Genomic DNA, 14186 nt, shown 5'->3' with positions numbered 1-14186 from the left:
CCCATGATGTGAATGTTGGTACACTTGAAGTTGTCCCCAAGGTTCCTTAGACTATCTTTTTTCCCCCTTCTTTTTGCTGTTCTGATTGGGTCTTTTTTTTCTTTCTTCCTTTTATTACAAATCACTGATTTGATTCGTGACTTAATCTACTGTACTGTTGATTTTCTGTTGCTGGTTCAGTGGGTTTGGGGGTCTCACAAAAGGAACAAAGCATCTGGCAGCATTTTTGTCTGACAGAAAGCTGCCACCTGCCTCCCCACCCCCACACTGACGCCAGACAATTCAGTTCCTCTGCATATATCCTGGGTTTCTTTCATGCTGCTGCCGTAGCACTGGAGATCAGAGGGAGGGAGTCTGAGTAAGTTTGTGTGTGGGCCCTTGAAGAGGAATGCCGGGAACTCCAGCAGCCTCTATGTCACTCAGCCACAATCCCCACTGAATTTGTGGGGACTTCTCTTTCCAGTTCTGGAACCCTGGGATGGGGGGGTCTGCTGTGGGTCTGGGAACCTTTGCTCCTCTAGGAGGACCTCTGGAGCCAAGATATCCCTCCCGATTTTTATCTTTCCCACCGTGAGTGTGGGACCAGCCCCTTCTGCATCTCAGCTCCTCCTATCAGTCTCCATGTAGCATCTTCTTTAATTCGCTAATAGTAGGACTTCCATCCAGCTAGATATCAAGCAGTTCTGAATTGTGGTTGCTCTGTAGTTTAGTTGCAATTTTGATGTGGTTGTGGGGAGATTCAAGGAGTTCATTTACCTACACTGAAATCTTGACTAGAAGTCAAGAACCAACATTCTAGAGTGATCTCCAAGGTGCTTTCTAGTTGAATAGGCTGTGAATATAAGCAGTTTGCTCCTTAATCGCCAGCCAATTTTTTGTCCTGGATATATGTGGTGACTTTTAAAAAATATTTCTCACCCTGGCCACTGTGGCTCAGTTGGTGGGAGCGTTGGCCCATACATCATGGGCCATGGGTTCAATTCCCAGTCAGGACACATATCTACGTTGCAGGTTCAGTCCCTGGCCCTGGTTGGGGCCCGTGCAGGAGGCAACGGATAGATGCTTCTCTCTCACATCAATGGCTCCCTCCCTCTCTCCCTCCCCCTCTCTGTAAAAAATCAACGAACATGTCCTCGGGGAAGGATTTAAAAAAAAAATCTTCCTCTGCACCACGTGAGACCAGCCTGCTTTGTGGAGTGGAGTGCATGCCCTTTGGCTTTCTGCCTTCCCTCCCCGTGTACAAAGACATCATTTAGGAAGGGATTGTTTGGGGGGAGATTGAAGGCTGGAAAAACACGCCCATCAGAAGATCCAGCCGAGATCCTCTTTACGGATTGGGGAGCTTTTTGGACCCATTCTCCCACCCTGGCAGCCCCTTACTTTCCTCCTGGGCTCACAGCTGCTTCCAGAAAGGTCTCATCGGTGTGATTGGTAGAGGAAGGGTGATAATCCCAACCCCTGGCTGGGAGAGTTGCCCCTTAGCCTTCTGCATGGCGAGGCCAGTGCTGTGGACGGTAGGTAGTCTGACGGCTGTTCAGAAATGCCAGGGCTGAGCTTCCAGTTCCTTCAGCGAGCATCTGCTCCCTGCTGGTTCAATGCCAGGCTTGGTGCTCCAGATGGGACCGGGGACACTCCCTGCCCTTTTGTGCATAGTGCAAGTGTAGAAGATTTTAGGTGTGTGGTGGCCTCTGGATCAGAACTCCGGGTCTCGGACCCAGGGTAAGAGGCGATGCCTCTCAGGGGAGTGCCATTCCCAGGCTCAGGCCTGACGTGAGAAGAGATCATGGCTCTTTCTGGGGCCATGGGGGTGTGCACAGATGCAGTGTGACCATAGGGCACCCAGGGAGAGCACAGCTGGTCGGGGGAGAGAGGAGACTGTGAGAGGCTACAGGTACTGACCACTGGAGGGTCAGAGATGGCAGCCAGTGACAGCCTTTAGGGTCTAGTGAAGGAGCCCGGGCTGGACCCAGCAGCTGTAGATAGACCCATATTTTGTTGGAAACATTTTTCACCACGAGGGACCCGGTCCAACGTTGGCGTTCACTGTGCATTCCCACCCTGTTCCGTTGAGTCTGAGTTGGGATGGAACCCCGAGTTGGCCTCCTGTGGGCTCTTGGGAGGAAGCCAACCCCCCCCCCCCCCCAGAGCTGGGCACTGTGAAAGAAGGGGCCTTCCGCTGGCTGCTTCCCGCCCACAGCCCTGCAGGACGAGCGGAGGGCCATCTTTACAAGTCCCCGGTGAGTCTGCTGCGGGTGGTCCGAGCACTGACTCCGGGGTTCAGTTCATGCGCTCTATCACGCTGACTAGCATATTTTAAAATCTTGTTTTATTTTTGAGAAGGAAATCAAGAGGAACAATTTTCCTTCTTGATTACCTTCCCACCCACTTAGTGTTTCTTGTTCATGCTGCCGCCAGCAGAGCGTGGATGGGAGCTTTAGAAACAGCCTCTGTCGCAGACAAACAGGTGCACCCCAGGCCCAGCGTCGCCACTCAACCCCAGCCAGCAGGGGGCAGCGAGGAGCTGGCTCTCTCCCACCTTTCCCCGGGGACTGCCGGCCTCCGAGGTCTCTGGGTCTCCTTGCACCTCCATCGCTGTCACGTGGGAGACAGTTCAATGAAGTCTCAACTTGCCCCCCATCTTTGTAGGGAGACTGAGGAACAAGATTGGGGGGCTGCAGCTGGCCCCTGGTCCCTCTATCCCCCCTCAAAGGAGAGGCAATCATACGTGTTCAGGCGGCCTGGACAGTCTATTCTGTTGGAAGCATTTTAATGTTGTTAAGCTTTTCTAATATACAAATATAATACATGCTTCTTAAGGAAAATAGAATTGAGAAAATTCCCTGCAATTTGCATTCGACACAGCCACCTGCCAGTCCTCTCTGCCTGGCTGGAGACATGGAGGTTCACAGATGGGTAGCTTTATGGAAGTGTAATCATATGTACTTGCTGTTTTGCAGCCTGTTATTTTTTTTTATACATAATATAAACTTTTTCTAGGTAAGTAAATATCATCCTTTTTAAAAATATATGTTTTTATTGACTTCACAGAGAGAGAGGAGGAGGAAGGGAGAGGGAGAGGAAGAAAGAAGCATTGTCAGGAGAGAATCCTCACTTGGCTGCCTCCTGCACACCTCCCCTCCTGGGGATGGAGCCTGCCACCCTGGCTTGTTCCCCGACCAGGAACTGAACCAGTGACCTCTCAGTGCATGGGGTGACGCTCAACCACCTTAGCCACGTCGGCCAGGGCTGACTACCATCTTTTTAATGGCCGCATGGTATTCCATGGAGCAGAGAACCTGTTCTTTAGCCTACCCCTCCCAACATGTAAGTTATTTCCGTTTCTTTCCTGGCTCTGAGCAGATTGTACACTGGTCTGCACATCTCCTTAGAATACATTTTCACCTGTGGGTACAGCTGCCGGAGAGGGCGTGTCCGCCTGCAGTGCTGGTGTGTTTATGCAGGTGCAGTCTCGGGCCAGCCTGGACCGACGTGCACTTTCACCCTTACTTCCCCCACTGCAGGGAAACCCTGAATGTCAACATCGAGCTTCAGGAACTGCAGAAGGTTATGCAATGAATCTCGCCTGCGGCCCCATGCAAATCAGTGTGGCCACAGAACCCACATTGGCATCTAACACCCTTTCTGTTGAGAGCTAGACTTGAGGACTCCTCTGGAGTTGAAAATAACTGTAAAAGCCAGCCCTTTCATCAGATAGGTAAGAAACCATGGCTCAGAGAGGGCAGTGGCCTTCCCAGGCAGCAGCAATGCACACAGGACACCCAGTCTAGTGTCTCTCCCATCCCCCGCCCCCCGGCACCTTCCTCCCCCCAGGTCTCCCCCCCGCGCCCAACTACCTCCTCATACTCTGCAGTGAGTCCTTAAGTTTCCCAGTCACCCATACACTGCACCTTCCCCAGCTTGCTCAGTACCCTGAGGTGGGCTCAAGCCTTCTCCCCACTCAGCTCAGGGTCCGCTCCCATGCTGCCCAGGAATGCCCACCAGGGGGTGGTATTGCATCTCCCTGGATGGGTCTGCAGTTTGCAGCTTAGGCCCTGGCAGCAACCCCCCAATGGTTTTTGGTTATGTTTTGTTTTTTAATATATATTTTATTGATTTTTACAGAGAGGAAGGGAGAGGGATAGAGAGCTAGAAACATCGATGAGAGAGCGTCATCGACCAGCTGCCTCCTGCACACCCCCTACTGGGGATATGCCCGCAACCAAGGTACATGCCCTTGACCGGAATCGAACCCAGGACCTTTCAGTCCCCAAGCCAACGCTCTATCCACTGAACCAAACCGGTTTCGGCAACCCTTCAATGGTTTTTAAGGGGACTCTCCCCTCACTCCCAAAGGTGCTTAACGTTTGGGGCTGTCAGCCTCCTGCTTCTGGGGACTGTGGGCTCCCGTTGTTAGGACAGGTCCCGGCGTCCCTCCTATGTGAGTGCTCCGTCCACACTCCCCGCCTGCCTCTCCCTGTGACACCATTGCCAGAGGCCACTCTGCTTCTCTGCTGTTGCCTCTTCCAACCGGGCCTCATCTGTTAAGGCCCAGATATTCTTTCGCGTCCTAGCTCCGTATTTCCAGCTCCCTCCTGGGCACCTTCACTCAAGGCTGCTCAGGGTTGGCACTTGTGGTGCTTTAGGATGGACACTTCTTTGCCGTGGGGGGCTGTCCTGTGCGTTGTAGGGTGTTCGGCAGCATTCCCGGCCTCTGCCGGCTAGATGCCAGTGGCACCCACTTGGTTTTGGCAACCAAAAATATCTCCAGTCATTGCGACATCCGGGACGGAGGGGAGAATTGCCCTGGTTGAGAACCGTTGCCTTAGCTGGACTCAACATCATCAAAACAAAACTGAGCCCTGCTCCTCCCCTTCCTTTTCCCCAACTGGAGCGGGGTTGACCAGATGCCACGAGATTCTAGCATGGCTCCAAGCATAATAACAGCAGGCCGACAGAGGGAAAGGAGGCAGGATCACAGAATTCCGAGAGTTGGGAGAGGCCCCTGAGACCCTGAGCTCAGGTGTGCTGTGCTCCTGGGGCCTTCTTTCCTTTCCGCAAAGAAGGTCTCAGGTCCTTCCCGACGCTCCGTCTGGTGGGTCCGAGTGGATGGGAAAGGGGAACCTCCAGGCTACCCCTGCCCAGACCCACGGCCTCATGTTTACCTGCGCAGGTTTAGGGCAGAGCTGAGTGGTGGGAAAGCGTCTTTGACATGGCTTTTGGCTGTGCTTATTAGAGACCATGTGGCATCGCGTAGTACTGTGCCCCCCCCCATCCAGTCCTGACACAGAGTTGGTGTTCAGTAAATGACTGAATAAATCATTTTAACAGTGACTGTCTCTGGGTGGTGGGATCAGGGGTGACATTTTAATTTTAATTTTTCTCTTTTTCATTTTCTTTTTTTAAAAAAAAAATATATATTATTGATTTTTTTACAGAGAGGAAGGGAGAGAAATAGAGAGCTAGAAACGTCGATGAGAGAGAAACATCGACTAGCTGCCTCTTGCACACCCCCTACCGGGGATGTGCCCGCAAATGCCCTTGACCGGAATCGAACCTGGGACCTTTCAGTCTACAGACTGATGCTCTACCACTGAGCCAAACCGGCTTCGGCTTCATTTTCTTTTTTTAATACATTTTTATTAATTTCAGAGAGAAAGGGAGAGGGAGAGCAAGATAGAAACATCAGTGATGAGAGAGAATCATTTATCAGCTGCCTGCTGCACGCCCCCTACTGGGGATTGAGTACACAACTGGGCATGTGCCCTTAACCGGAATCGAACCTGGAACCCTTCCGTCCGAAGGCCAATGCTCTATCCACTGAGCCGAACCAGCTACGGTGCTTTCTTTCTTTTTTTTTTCTTTTCATTTTCAAAACCTTCTAAAATTGAGAGTGTTTATTACCCCGTAAAAAGGCAAGAAAACCCGTCACCACTTCCCCCTAAGCCAGAGAGGAAAGGGTCCCTGCCTCACTCCTCATGTCTTGCTTCCCCAGGTCTGACCCACGGGAGACATGGCCACCAGCGCCGTCCCCAGCGACAACCTGCCCACCTACAAGCTGGTGGTGGTGGGGGACGGGGGCGTGGGCAAGAGTGCCCTCACCATCCAGTTCTTCCAGAAGATCTTTGTGCCTGACTACGACCCCACCATCGAGGACTCCTACCTGAAGCACACTGAGATTGACAGCCAGTGGGCCATCTTGGACGGTGAGGCCCGGCTGGCAGCCCTGCGGGGGACTGGGGGCGCGAGGCCGAGGGTTGGGGAGAGTCGACAGGCTACAGGAGTGGGGCGTGATGGTTTTCCTCAAGTTGCCGTTAGGGAGCAGTTGGTGTTATGAGACAGTTGGTCCAAGGCCATGGACGGTTTCCAGGGTGAATTCTGAACAGCTTTGTGGAGACCAAAATGTGTGTTCAACCGAGAGACAGGGCGAGACTCACGCCAACCCGGTGATGTCATGTTGGTTATTTCTTGCTGATCAGAAGCTCTGATTAGCATTTGCAGATGTCTGTAGCTAATAATAATAAATAAATAAAAAAAGTGGAAAATAAGTTTCTCAATTCAACATCGTTCATTTGGTAGATGGCCCTTGGAGGGGGAAAACTTGCATCTGAGATTGTGTTTCTACTTGAGCCTAAACTGGTCTGGATTAGCAGTTCTCCATGTGTGGCAGCCAGGCCTGCGGCAGTATCGTCACCAGGAAACTTGTCAAAACTGAAATCCCCCAAGCCCTACTGGTTCAGAAATTCTGAGGGTGAGGCCCAGCAGTCTGTGCTTTCATAAGCCTCCAGGTAATGTTGAATTTAGAGAGCCACTATTCTAGATTCCTTCTGATTATCACGTTATACTCCGGGTCTCTCTCGCTCTCTCTCTTAAACAAAACCATTAATCATAGACTGTCATTGTAGCAGGGAAGCTTTGAAAACCACTGGGATGTAAGTCCTCTGCCAGATGTGTGATCTGCGAATGTTTCCTCCCAGCCTGTGGCTTGTTTTTCATTCTCTTTACAGCGTCTGTCAGAGACCAGATTGTTAAAATGTCCCGAAGTCCTGTTTATTGGTTTGTTCTTTTCTGGACCGTGCTTTTGATGTGCTGAGAAATCGTCATCTAACCCAAGGTCACTAAAGTTTTTCCCATTATTTTCTTCTAGAAGGCTGATGGTTTTAGGTTTATCCTCTCCCCGGAGTTAACATTTGTATATGGTTTGAAGCATGGAACAAAGTTCATTCTTTTGTATATGAATATGCAATTGTTCCAGCACTATTTGGCGAAAGACTGTCCTTTCCTGACTGATTGTCTTTTGTGTCTGTGGTGAGAATTGTTTTATCTGTTTTATTTCTTTAATCTATATGTCTATTTTAACACCAGTACCCCACTGTCTTGAAAACTGTAGCTTTATAATGAATCTTGAAATCAGGGACTGTTAAATCTCCAACTTTGTTCTTTTTCAAAGTTGTTTTGGCGAGTCTAGGTCCTTTGCATTTCCATATAAATGTTAGAATCGGTTAAATTCTAAAGCTCTAGATTTTAGTGAGGATTGTATTGAATATAAAGGTCCATTTGGGAGAATGAACATCATAACAATGTTGAATTCCCAACCCAGGAGCACAGTACCCTCTCCATTTATTTACATCTTTAAGACTCTAGTTAATTGTTTTGTAGTTTTGAGTGTTTGGGTCTTTTATATAAGTTGTCAGATTCATACCTACATCTGTATTATAAATGATATTCGGGTGTTTTTTTAATTTCAGTTTTCAATTATTTGTTGCTAGTATATAGAAATACTATATATCCTTGTATATTAATCTGATAACCTGAAACATTGTTAAATTAAATTATTCTAGCTTTTTTTTTTTGTAGATTCCATTGGATTTTCTGAATAGATGATCATGTCTATGAGTAAAGATGTAAAGATAGTTTTATTTCTTTCCAATCTGGCTGGTTTTTATTTCTTTTTTTCTTGCCTATTTCACTAACACAAAGACATACTTGTTCTTGATCTTAAAGGGAAAGCTTTCGCTCTCTGCATTAAGTTTGATGTTAGCTGTAGGTTTTTAATAGATGCCTTTTATCAGGTTGAGGAAGTTCCTTTCTATTCCCAGTTTGCTGAGAGTTTTTATTGGGAGTGGATGTTGGATTTTGTCAAATGCTTTTTCTGTGTCTACTGAGATAACCATACGATTTTTCTTTTTTAGTTTGTTAATATGAAAAATTAACATTGGTTTTTCTAACCTTGAACAAACATTGCACCCCTGGGATAAACTTTACTTGTTCATGATGAATTGTCTTTTTATATATTCTTGGTTTTGATTTGCTAAATTTTGGTTAGAATTTTTGCATCTATGTTCTTGAGAGATACTAGTCTGTAGGTTTCTTGTAATATTGAATAATGTTGAATATATGAAGTGAATGGGGAAGCATGCCCTCTTCAACTTTATGGAAGAGTCTAAACAAAATTGGTATTATTTAATGTTTAGTAGAATTCACCTAAGAAGACATCTGGGCCTGAGGTTTTCTTTTTAGGAAGATTTTAAACTACAAATTCAATTTCTTTAATAGGGCTGTTTAGGTAATCTATTTTCTTTTTTTCCAGGGAGCTTTGGTAGTTTGTGTCTCAAAATTTTTTTAGTTCATCAAAGTTATTGAACTTATTGGCATAAAGTTGTTCCTAATGTTCTTTTATTGTCCTTTTAGTATCTGTAGAATCTGTAGTGATGTTACCTCACTCATTCCTGATATTGGTAGTTTGTGTCTTCTCTTTTTTTTCTCTTGATCATGCTGGCTAGAGATATATCAATATTATTGATTTTCTCAAAGAACCAATTTTTAGTCCATTGATTTTTTTCCATTTGGCTCCACTCTCATCTGTATTTTTACCTTTTATCTGCCTGTTTTGGATTTGACTTGCTCTCCTTTCCTAATTTCTTAAAGCAGAACCCGATGTCATAGATTTGAACATTTGTTTTTTCCCTGGTATATTCATTTGGTGCTTTAAATCTCCCCTAACTACTCAGTTAGCTGCATCCCACAAAACGTAATAAGTTATGTTTTTCTTTTCATTCAGTTCAAAATACTTTCTAATTTCACCTTTGATATCTTCTTTGACCCCTTGGTTACTTAGAAATATATTATTTAGTACTCAAGTATTTAGGAATTTTCCAGAGATCTTTCTTCCATTAATTTATGTTTTAATTTCATTGTGCCAGAGAATAAACAGTATATCATTTGAATTCTTTAAAACATATTGGGGGTGGGGAGCCAGGGCTGGAAGAGGAGTGGGCAGCTGGAAGAACCATCTAGGCAAAGAGTTCCTCCCAACCATGCCCTCTCCTCTCACGGTCAAAGTCACAAATCTAAGCATCTAAGAATGTTGGTGTGTGTGTGTGTGTGTGTGTGTGTGTGTGTGTGTGTGTGTATGTGTGTGTATTTTTAAAAGGAGGAATTGACAAGTCTCATAATCATTGTGGAAAAATTGAATGGGCTTCCCTTAGAGATGAACAAGTGGACAAGAGACAGAGAGAACACACTTCACACTCAAAAAGAAAATAAGTCTTTTCAAAACACATGAAATCACCACCAAAATTGGCCATATGTTAGGCTATAAATAAAAATGTCAACCAATTCCAGAAATCATAGATCATGTGAGCCATCTTCTGCCTATAACGCAATAAGATCATAAATCAACAGGAACATGGGTATAAAAGAATCCAGCCACTCTTTGCCGAGATGGTTCTCCCAACTCCCCACTCCTCTTCTAGCCCTGCCACCCCTCCCCACCCTGCCACCCCTCTGACATCCTCATCCTCGGAGACAAAGGGCCCTGGCTCTCAGGGGCCACTCCTTCTCCTGGGCCCTCTGGGTGTCTGTCCACTTGGCTGAGGAGCCCCCTAACCCAGTGGCCCCTTCAGGCTCTCCCTGGCACACCCACAGACAAGCCGCCCTCCCGGGGCTGCAGGCAGGCACGCTGTTTCCACTTACAGAGGAGGAAAGAAGCTGAGTCAGACAGCTTCCCCAAGCATCCCTTTGGAAGGGCACACGGGGAGCTATGCCCGGGCCAGAGGGACGTGGGAGCCCCACAATCACAGGCCTTTCTGTAGACAGAGAACTATGGCCTGGGGAGCACCTTGGGTTGGGATCTGTGGGGGCCACAGGCACATCCATTAGAGCCTCTCACAGAGGTGTCTGAGGCCTGACAGGACCCCCAGCCCAGCCCAGGGGCCTTGTCTTACGAGGACAGTTTGGATTGAGCCACTGAGGGGACGGCAGCAGTGTGGGGTCTGCAGGCTGTGGTGGGGGTGTGGGGGGTGGGAGCTCCGGGTGGCTGGTGACAACCCTGACTGGCCCATCCCGCCCCAGTCCTGGACACGGCCGGGCAGGAGGAGTTCAGCGCCATGCGGGAGCAGTACATGCGCACGGGCGACGGCTTCCTCATCGTCTTCTCGGTCACGGACAAGGCCAGCTTCGAGCACGTGGACCGCTTCCACCAGCTCATCCTGCGCGTCAAGGACAGGTGGGCACGGCGGGCACGGTGGGCGGGCTCCCCGCTCCTGGCTCCGGGCAGCCTCTGCCTGTCCGTCTGTCTGTCTGTCTGTCTGAATCTCCCTCAGATTTTCAGGTGGAAGCTGAGGCACGAGGGCCAGAGCTGGATTCAGACCTCGTTCCTTCCAGCTCCCACCCTGGTTCTTTCTATGGGGTCAGCCTGTTCCAGTTTATCCCATGTCTTATTACAAAGAAAAGTGAATTTTTTCCCCCCTCCTCCAGGATACCTTGTAATTGGTTAAATTGCATTTGAATCTGAGCTCCCCAACTAAAGGCTCTTTGTCCCCCCCCTTAGCTTATATGGAGCAGTTAAATAATTTGGAGTCTGTTTTAAGCCGGATTGGTTTCCTCCAGTTAATTGCATCTTAAAGAGGCGATGTAAAGAAAATAAAAGGGCAAAGTTTGAGCAAATCTCAGTGAATTCCAAAAATTCAGTTAACACCTATTCCAAAGGCAAAATGTTAATAACTTCATAAGGTAAAGGGATACACAGTTCTCGTTCTCTCTCTCTCTCTCTCTCTCTCTCTCTCTCTCTCTCTCTCTCTCTCTCTTCCCTTCCCCCGCCCCCGCTCCCCATGCACATGCTCACATACACTCACACATACAAAGCTCTAAGAGAGAAATGTGGGTTAAATCCCTGACCATAGCAATCTCAAAAGAGAAAACATAAATGACTCCAATGTGGGAAAATACTCAACCTTCTAGCTATTAAAGAGGTGCAAGGAGCCGGGACCGGTTTGGCTCAGTGGATAGAGCATCGGCCTGCGGACTGAAAGGTCCTGGGTTCGATTCCGGGCAAGGGCATGTACCTTGGTTGCGGGCACGTCCCCAGTGGGGACTGTGCAAGAGGCAGCTGATCGATGATTCTCTCTCATCGAGGTTTCTAACTCTCTATCCCTCTCTCTTCCTCTCTGTGAAAAATCAATAAAAAATATATTTAAAAAAATAAAAAATAATTGATGTTTCTATCTTAAAAAAAAAAAAAGAGGTGCAAGGAGATATAGTCAATCCCATTCCCACCTGTCCAGGTGTGATTTTCTTAGTAGAAATAGCCGGCGCTGACAGCTGCTGGCAGGAGGGATTTGTTCGCTTTGGACGGCCTTTGGCCACGTGTGTCGATGGGAGTCTCTAGGGCAGACATGCCCCTGGATCCCGCCCTCTTCCTGGGAGCCATCCTGATCCTGCAGCCGCCATTCACCGAGCACCAACTGGGCGACACCCCGAGGCCCTGTTGCTCTTACCAAGTCATTGCTGATGGCCACGGCAGCCGGCACGGTTGGTGCGTCTGGGTGGCCGGAGGTGGAAGGAAGCAGGTCTGGGAACCCAGCCCCTGGCCCAGGGCCCCTCAGTGTCCTCACTCTCAGTGCTGAGCCAGGGGGCTCCCCGAGGGCCCCTCGCTCGCTCGCCTTGTGACAGGCCTGAGCCTCCCAACCAGGCAGGCAGCGGCCTGGGCCCGCTCCCTCCCGGAGGTGCTGTGTGCTGTGCTAGGCCTGTGGTGTGGCTACGCTGGCTTAGCGGGCGGGGACAGCGAAACCTCACACGCTGCTGTTCCTTGTTGCCCAGGGAGTCGTTCCCCATGATCCTCGTGGCCAACAAGGTGGACTTGATGCATCTGAGGAAAATCACCAGGGAGCAAGGAAAGGAAATGGCGACCAAACACAATGTAAGCTGCGTGCGTGCGTGTGCGTGTGCGTGTGCGTGTGTGTGTGTGTGTGTGTGTGTGTGTGTGTTGGGCCTGGTCTGTGTGGATGGAACTTGAGCCTCCCCGGGAGTGGGCTGAGATATTTTGTGAAACAGAACAACGGGCCCAAGAGAAAGCACCCTCTTGTCAGTCATGAGAGGCTCTAGCGTGGGGAGCAGGTCCCTTCGCGGTGGACTGCAAGCTGAGGGCCAATGGGCCCGACTCAGCAGAGCGTCGCTGGGCTGTGCCGAGGGCGGGCTCCGTCCTGTCCCCGGGCTGGTGGCCTGATGATGCTCAGACTCATCGGGCCGGCTGCCAGGCGCTGTGCTGGGGCACCTCACCACCACACGCTGAGGCGGATCCGGGTATCTCCCGCTCTCACGGACTCACCCTGAGGCCGTCCAGGCCGGTGTCAGCAGACATGCCGTGCTGTGTGTAGTTGTCCAGTTTCTGCGAATAGTTCATCATCCCTCTGCCGGCTGGATGGTGCTGGGGCTGAATTCTGTTTTTAAGGAGCCACTGCATATCTCTGTGGCTAGAGAGCAAGAGGGGATTGGAAAAACTGCCAGTGAAACTAGCAGAGGGAGAAGCCGCCGAGGGACGTGGGGATGTCGGGCCAGGGTTCCGGGGGCTGTGAAAGCATCGGTTCCCCAGGGCCCTGGGAATTCACCTTGGTGCCCCTTTCACCGAGAGTGCGCCCTGCCTTCCAGATCCCGTACATAGAAACCAGCGCCAAGGACCCGCCTCTCAACGTGGACAAAGCCTTCCACGACCTGGTCAGAGTGATCAGGTGAGCACAGCGCCCGCCCAGAAGCAGGGCCTCTGGGCAAGGTGGGCACCAGGGGGGCCAGTCCTGAGGGAGGCTGGGCACTTCTGGGCCCGTTTTTACACTTCTCCACCCTCCCCACTCCCCACCTCCCTTTGCTCACCCCACTGCCTCTGAGTGAAGCATCACTAGCTGAGGGAGGTGCCTGCTGCCCGAGGCTCCAGCTTCTCTCTGGGCTCCTTGGTCCTCCAGCGTGGCCTCCCCGAGGCAGCGCCCTCCATCCTGCCCTCCGTGTCCCCCAGCCCCGCAGCCGCCCTCGGACATTCCACCTGATCACCCAGCATTCTGACTCCCGGGCTCACATCTCGGGGGGTGTTTAGCGTGTGTCCCTTTGTAGACCCCACACCCAGTCCGCCTGCAGGATTGTCAGAAATCCCAGTCAGGGGCCTCTCATACGTTCCTGCGCAGTCACCAGGTGCTGAGGTGACTGACTCAGCTTTCCGGCTGGTCTCCCTGTCACCCACCTTTCCTGTTTCCAATGTCTTCAAGTTAGGTGTGAAACACACACCACACACACACACACACACACACACACACACACACACGGTCTCCCAGCACGGGCTGTGCCGTTGCTGGCTGCATCTTCTGCACTCTCGAAATTATTTTTCTCCTGGGTATTTTGCTTCCAGTTAGGATATGCTATCACCAGGAGGTGGTGAAGTCTTGGTTACGATCTGTAGTTCCCAGGAGAGGTTTTAGACATAGGAAATATGAACAGAAAACATGTCTTGAGCTTGTACGCAGCTGACCTGCCATTTTATTTAAAATATGAAACATGGAAATAGAGGCGAACATTGCATAACACATAACGCAAAGTATGATTTTTTAAAAATATATTTTATTGATTTTTTACAAAGAGGAAGAGAAAGGATAGAGAGTTGGAAACATCGATGAGAGAGAATCATCAGCTGCCTCCTGCACAACCCCTACTGGGGATGTGCCCACAACCAAGGTACATGCCCTTGACCGGAATTGAACCTGGGACCTTTCTGTCCGCAATCCAATGTTCTGTCTACTGAGCCAAACTGGTCTCGGTAACATAGAGTATGATTTAACTCGATGGAGCCACAGCACGATGGCAGCAGTTCTCACCAGTAGGATGAGAGACACTGTCTACTCTAGGCCATGCCCTCCTTCAGCACCTAG

The 14186-nt window shown here is 49.7% G+C and overlaps 1 protein-coding gene across 5 annotated transcripts in view; it reads left to right on the top strand.

The window, feature by feature from the left end:
* MRAS (muscle RAS oncogene homolog) overlaps nt 1-14186 on the top strand; it is a 35356-nt gene that overhangs the window by 20494 nt on the left and 676 nt on the right. For 4 of the 5 annotated variants that reach the window (XM_036431340.2, XM_045579256.1, XM_036431339.2 and 1 more), the window contains 4 exons: nt 5993-6203; nt 10351-10504; nt 12097-12196; nt 12925-13004. In XM_036431340.2, the coding sequence (XP_036287233.1) occupies nt 6011-6203; nt 10351-10504; nt 12097-12196; nt 12925-13004 (527 nt within the window). In that variant the 5' untranslated portion in view covers nt 5993-6010. The remainder of the gene's footprint in view (nt 1-5992; nt 6204-10350; nt 10505-12096; nt 12197-12924; nt 13005-14186) is intronic. The other variant, XM_045579257.1, reaches the window with a different exon arrangement.

This window comes from Pipistrellus kuhlii, unplaced genomic scaffold (genome assembly GCF_014108245.1).
Source record: "Pipistrellus kuhlii isolate mPipKuh1 unplaced genomic scaffold, mPipKuh1.p scaffold_m20_p_11, whole genome shotgun sequence".
In the NCBI taxonomy this organism is placed as follows: domain Eukaryota; kingdom Metazoa; phylum Chordata; class Mammalia; order Chiroptera; family Vespertilionidae; genus Pipistrellus; species Pipistrellus kuhlii.
Note: the sequence above shows the minus strand (reverse complement) of the source record. Positions and strands in the feature narration are given on the sequence as shown.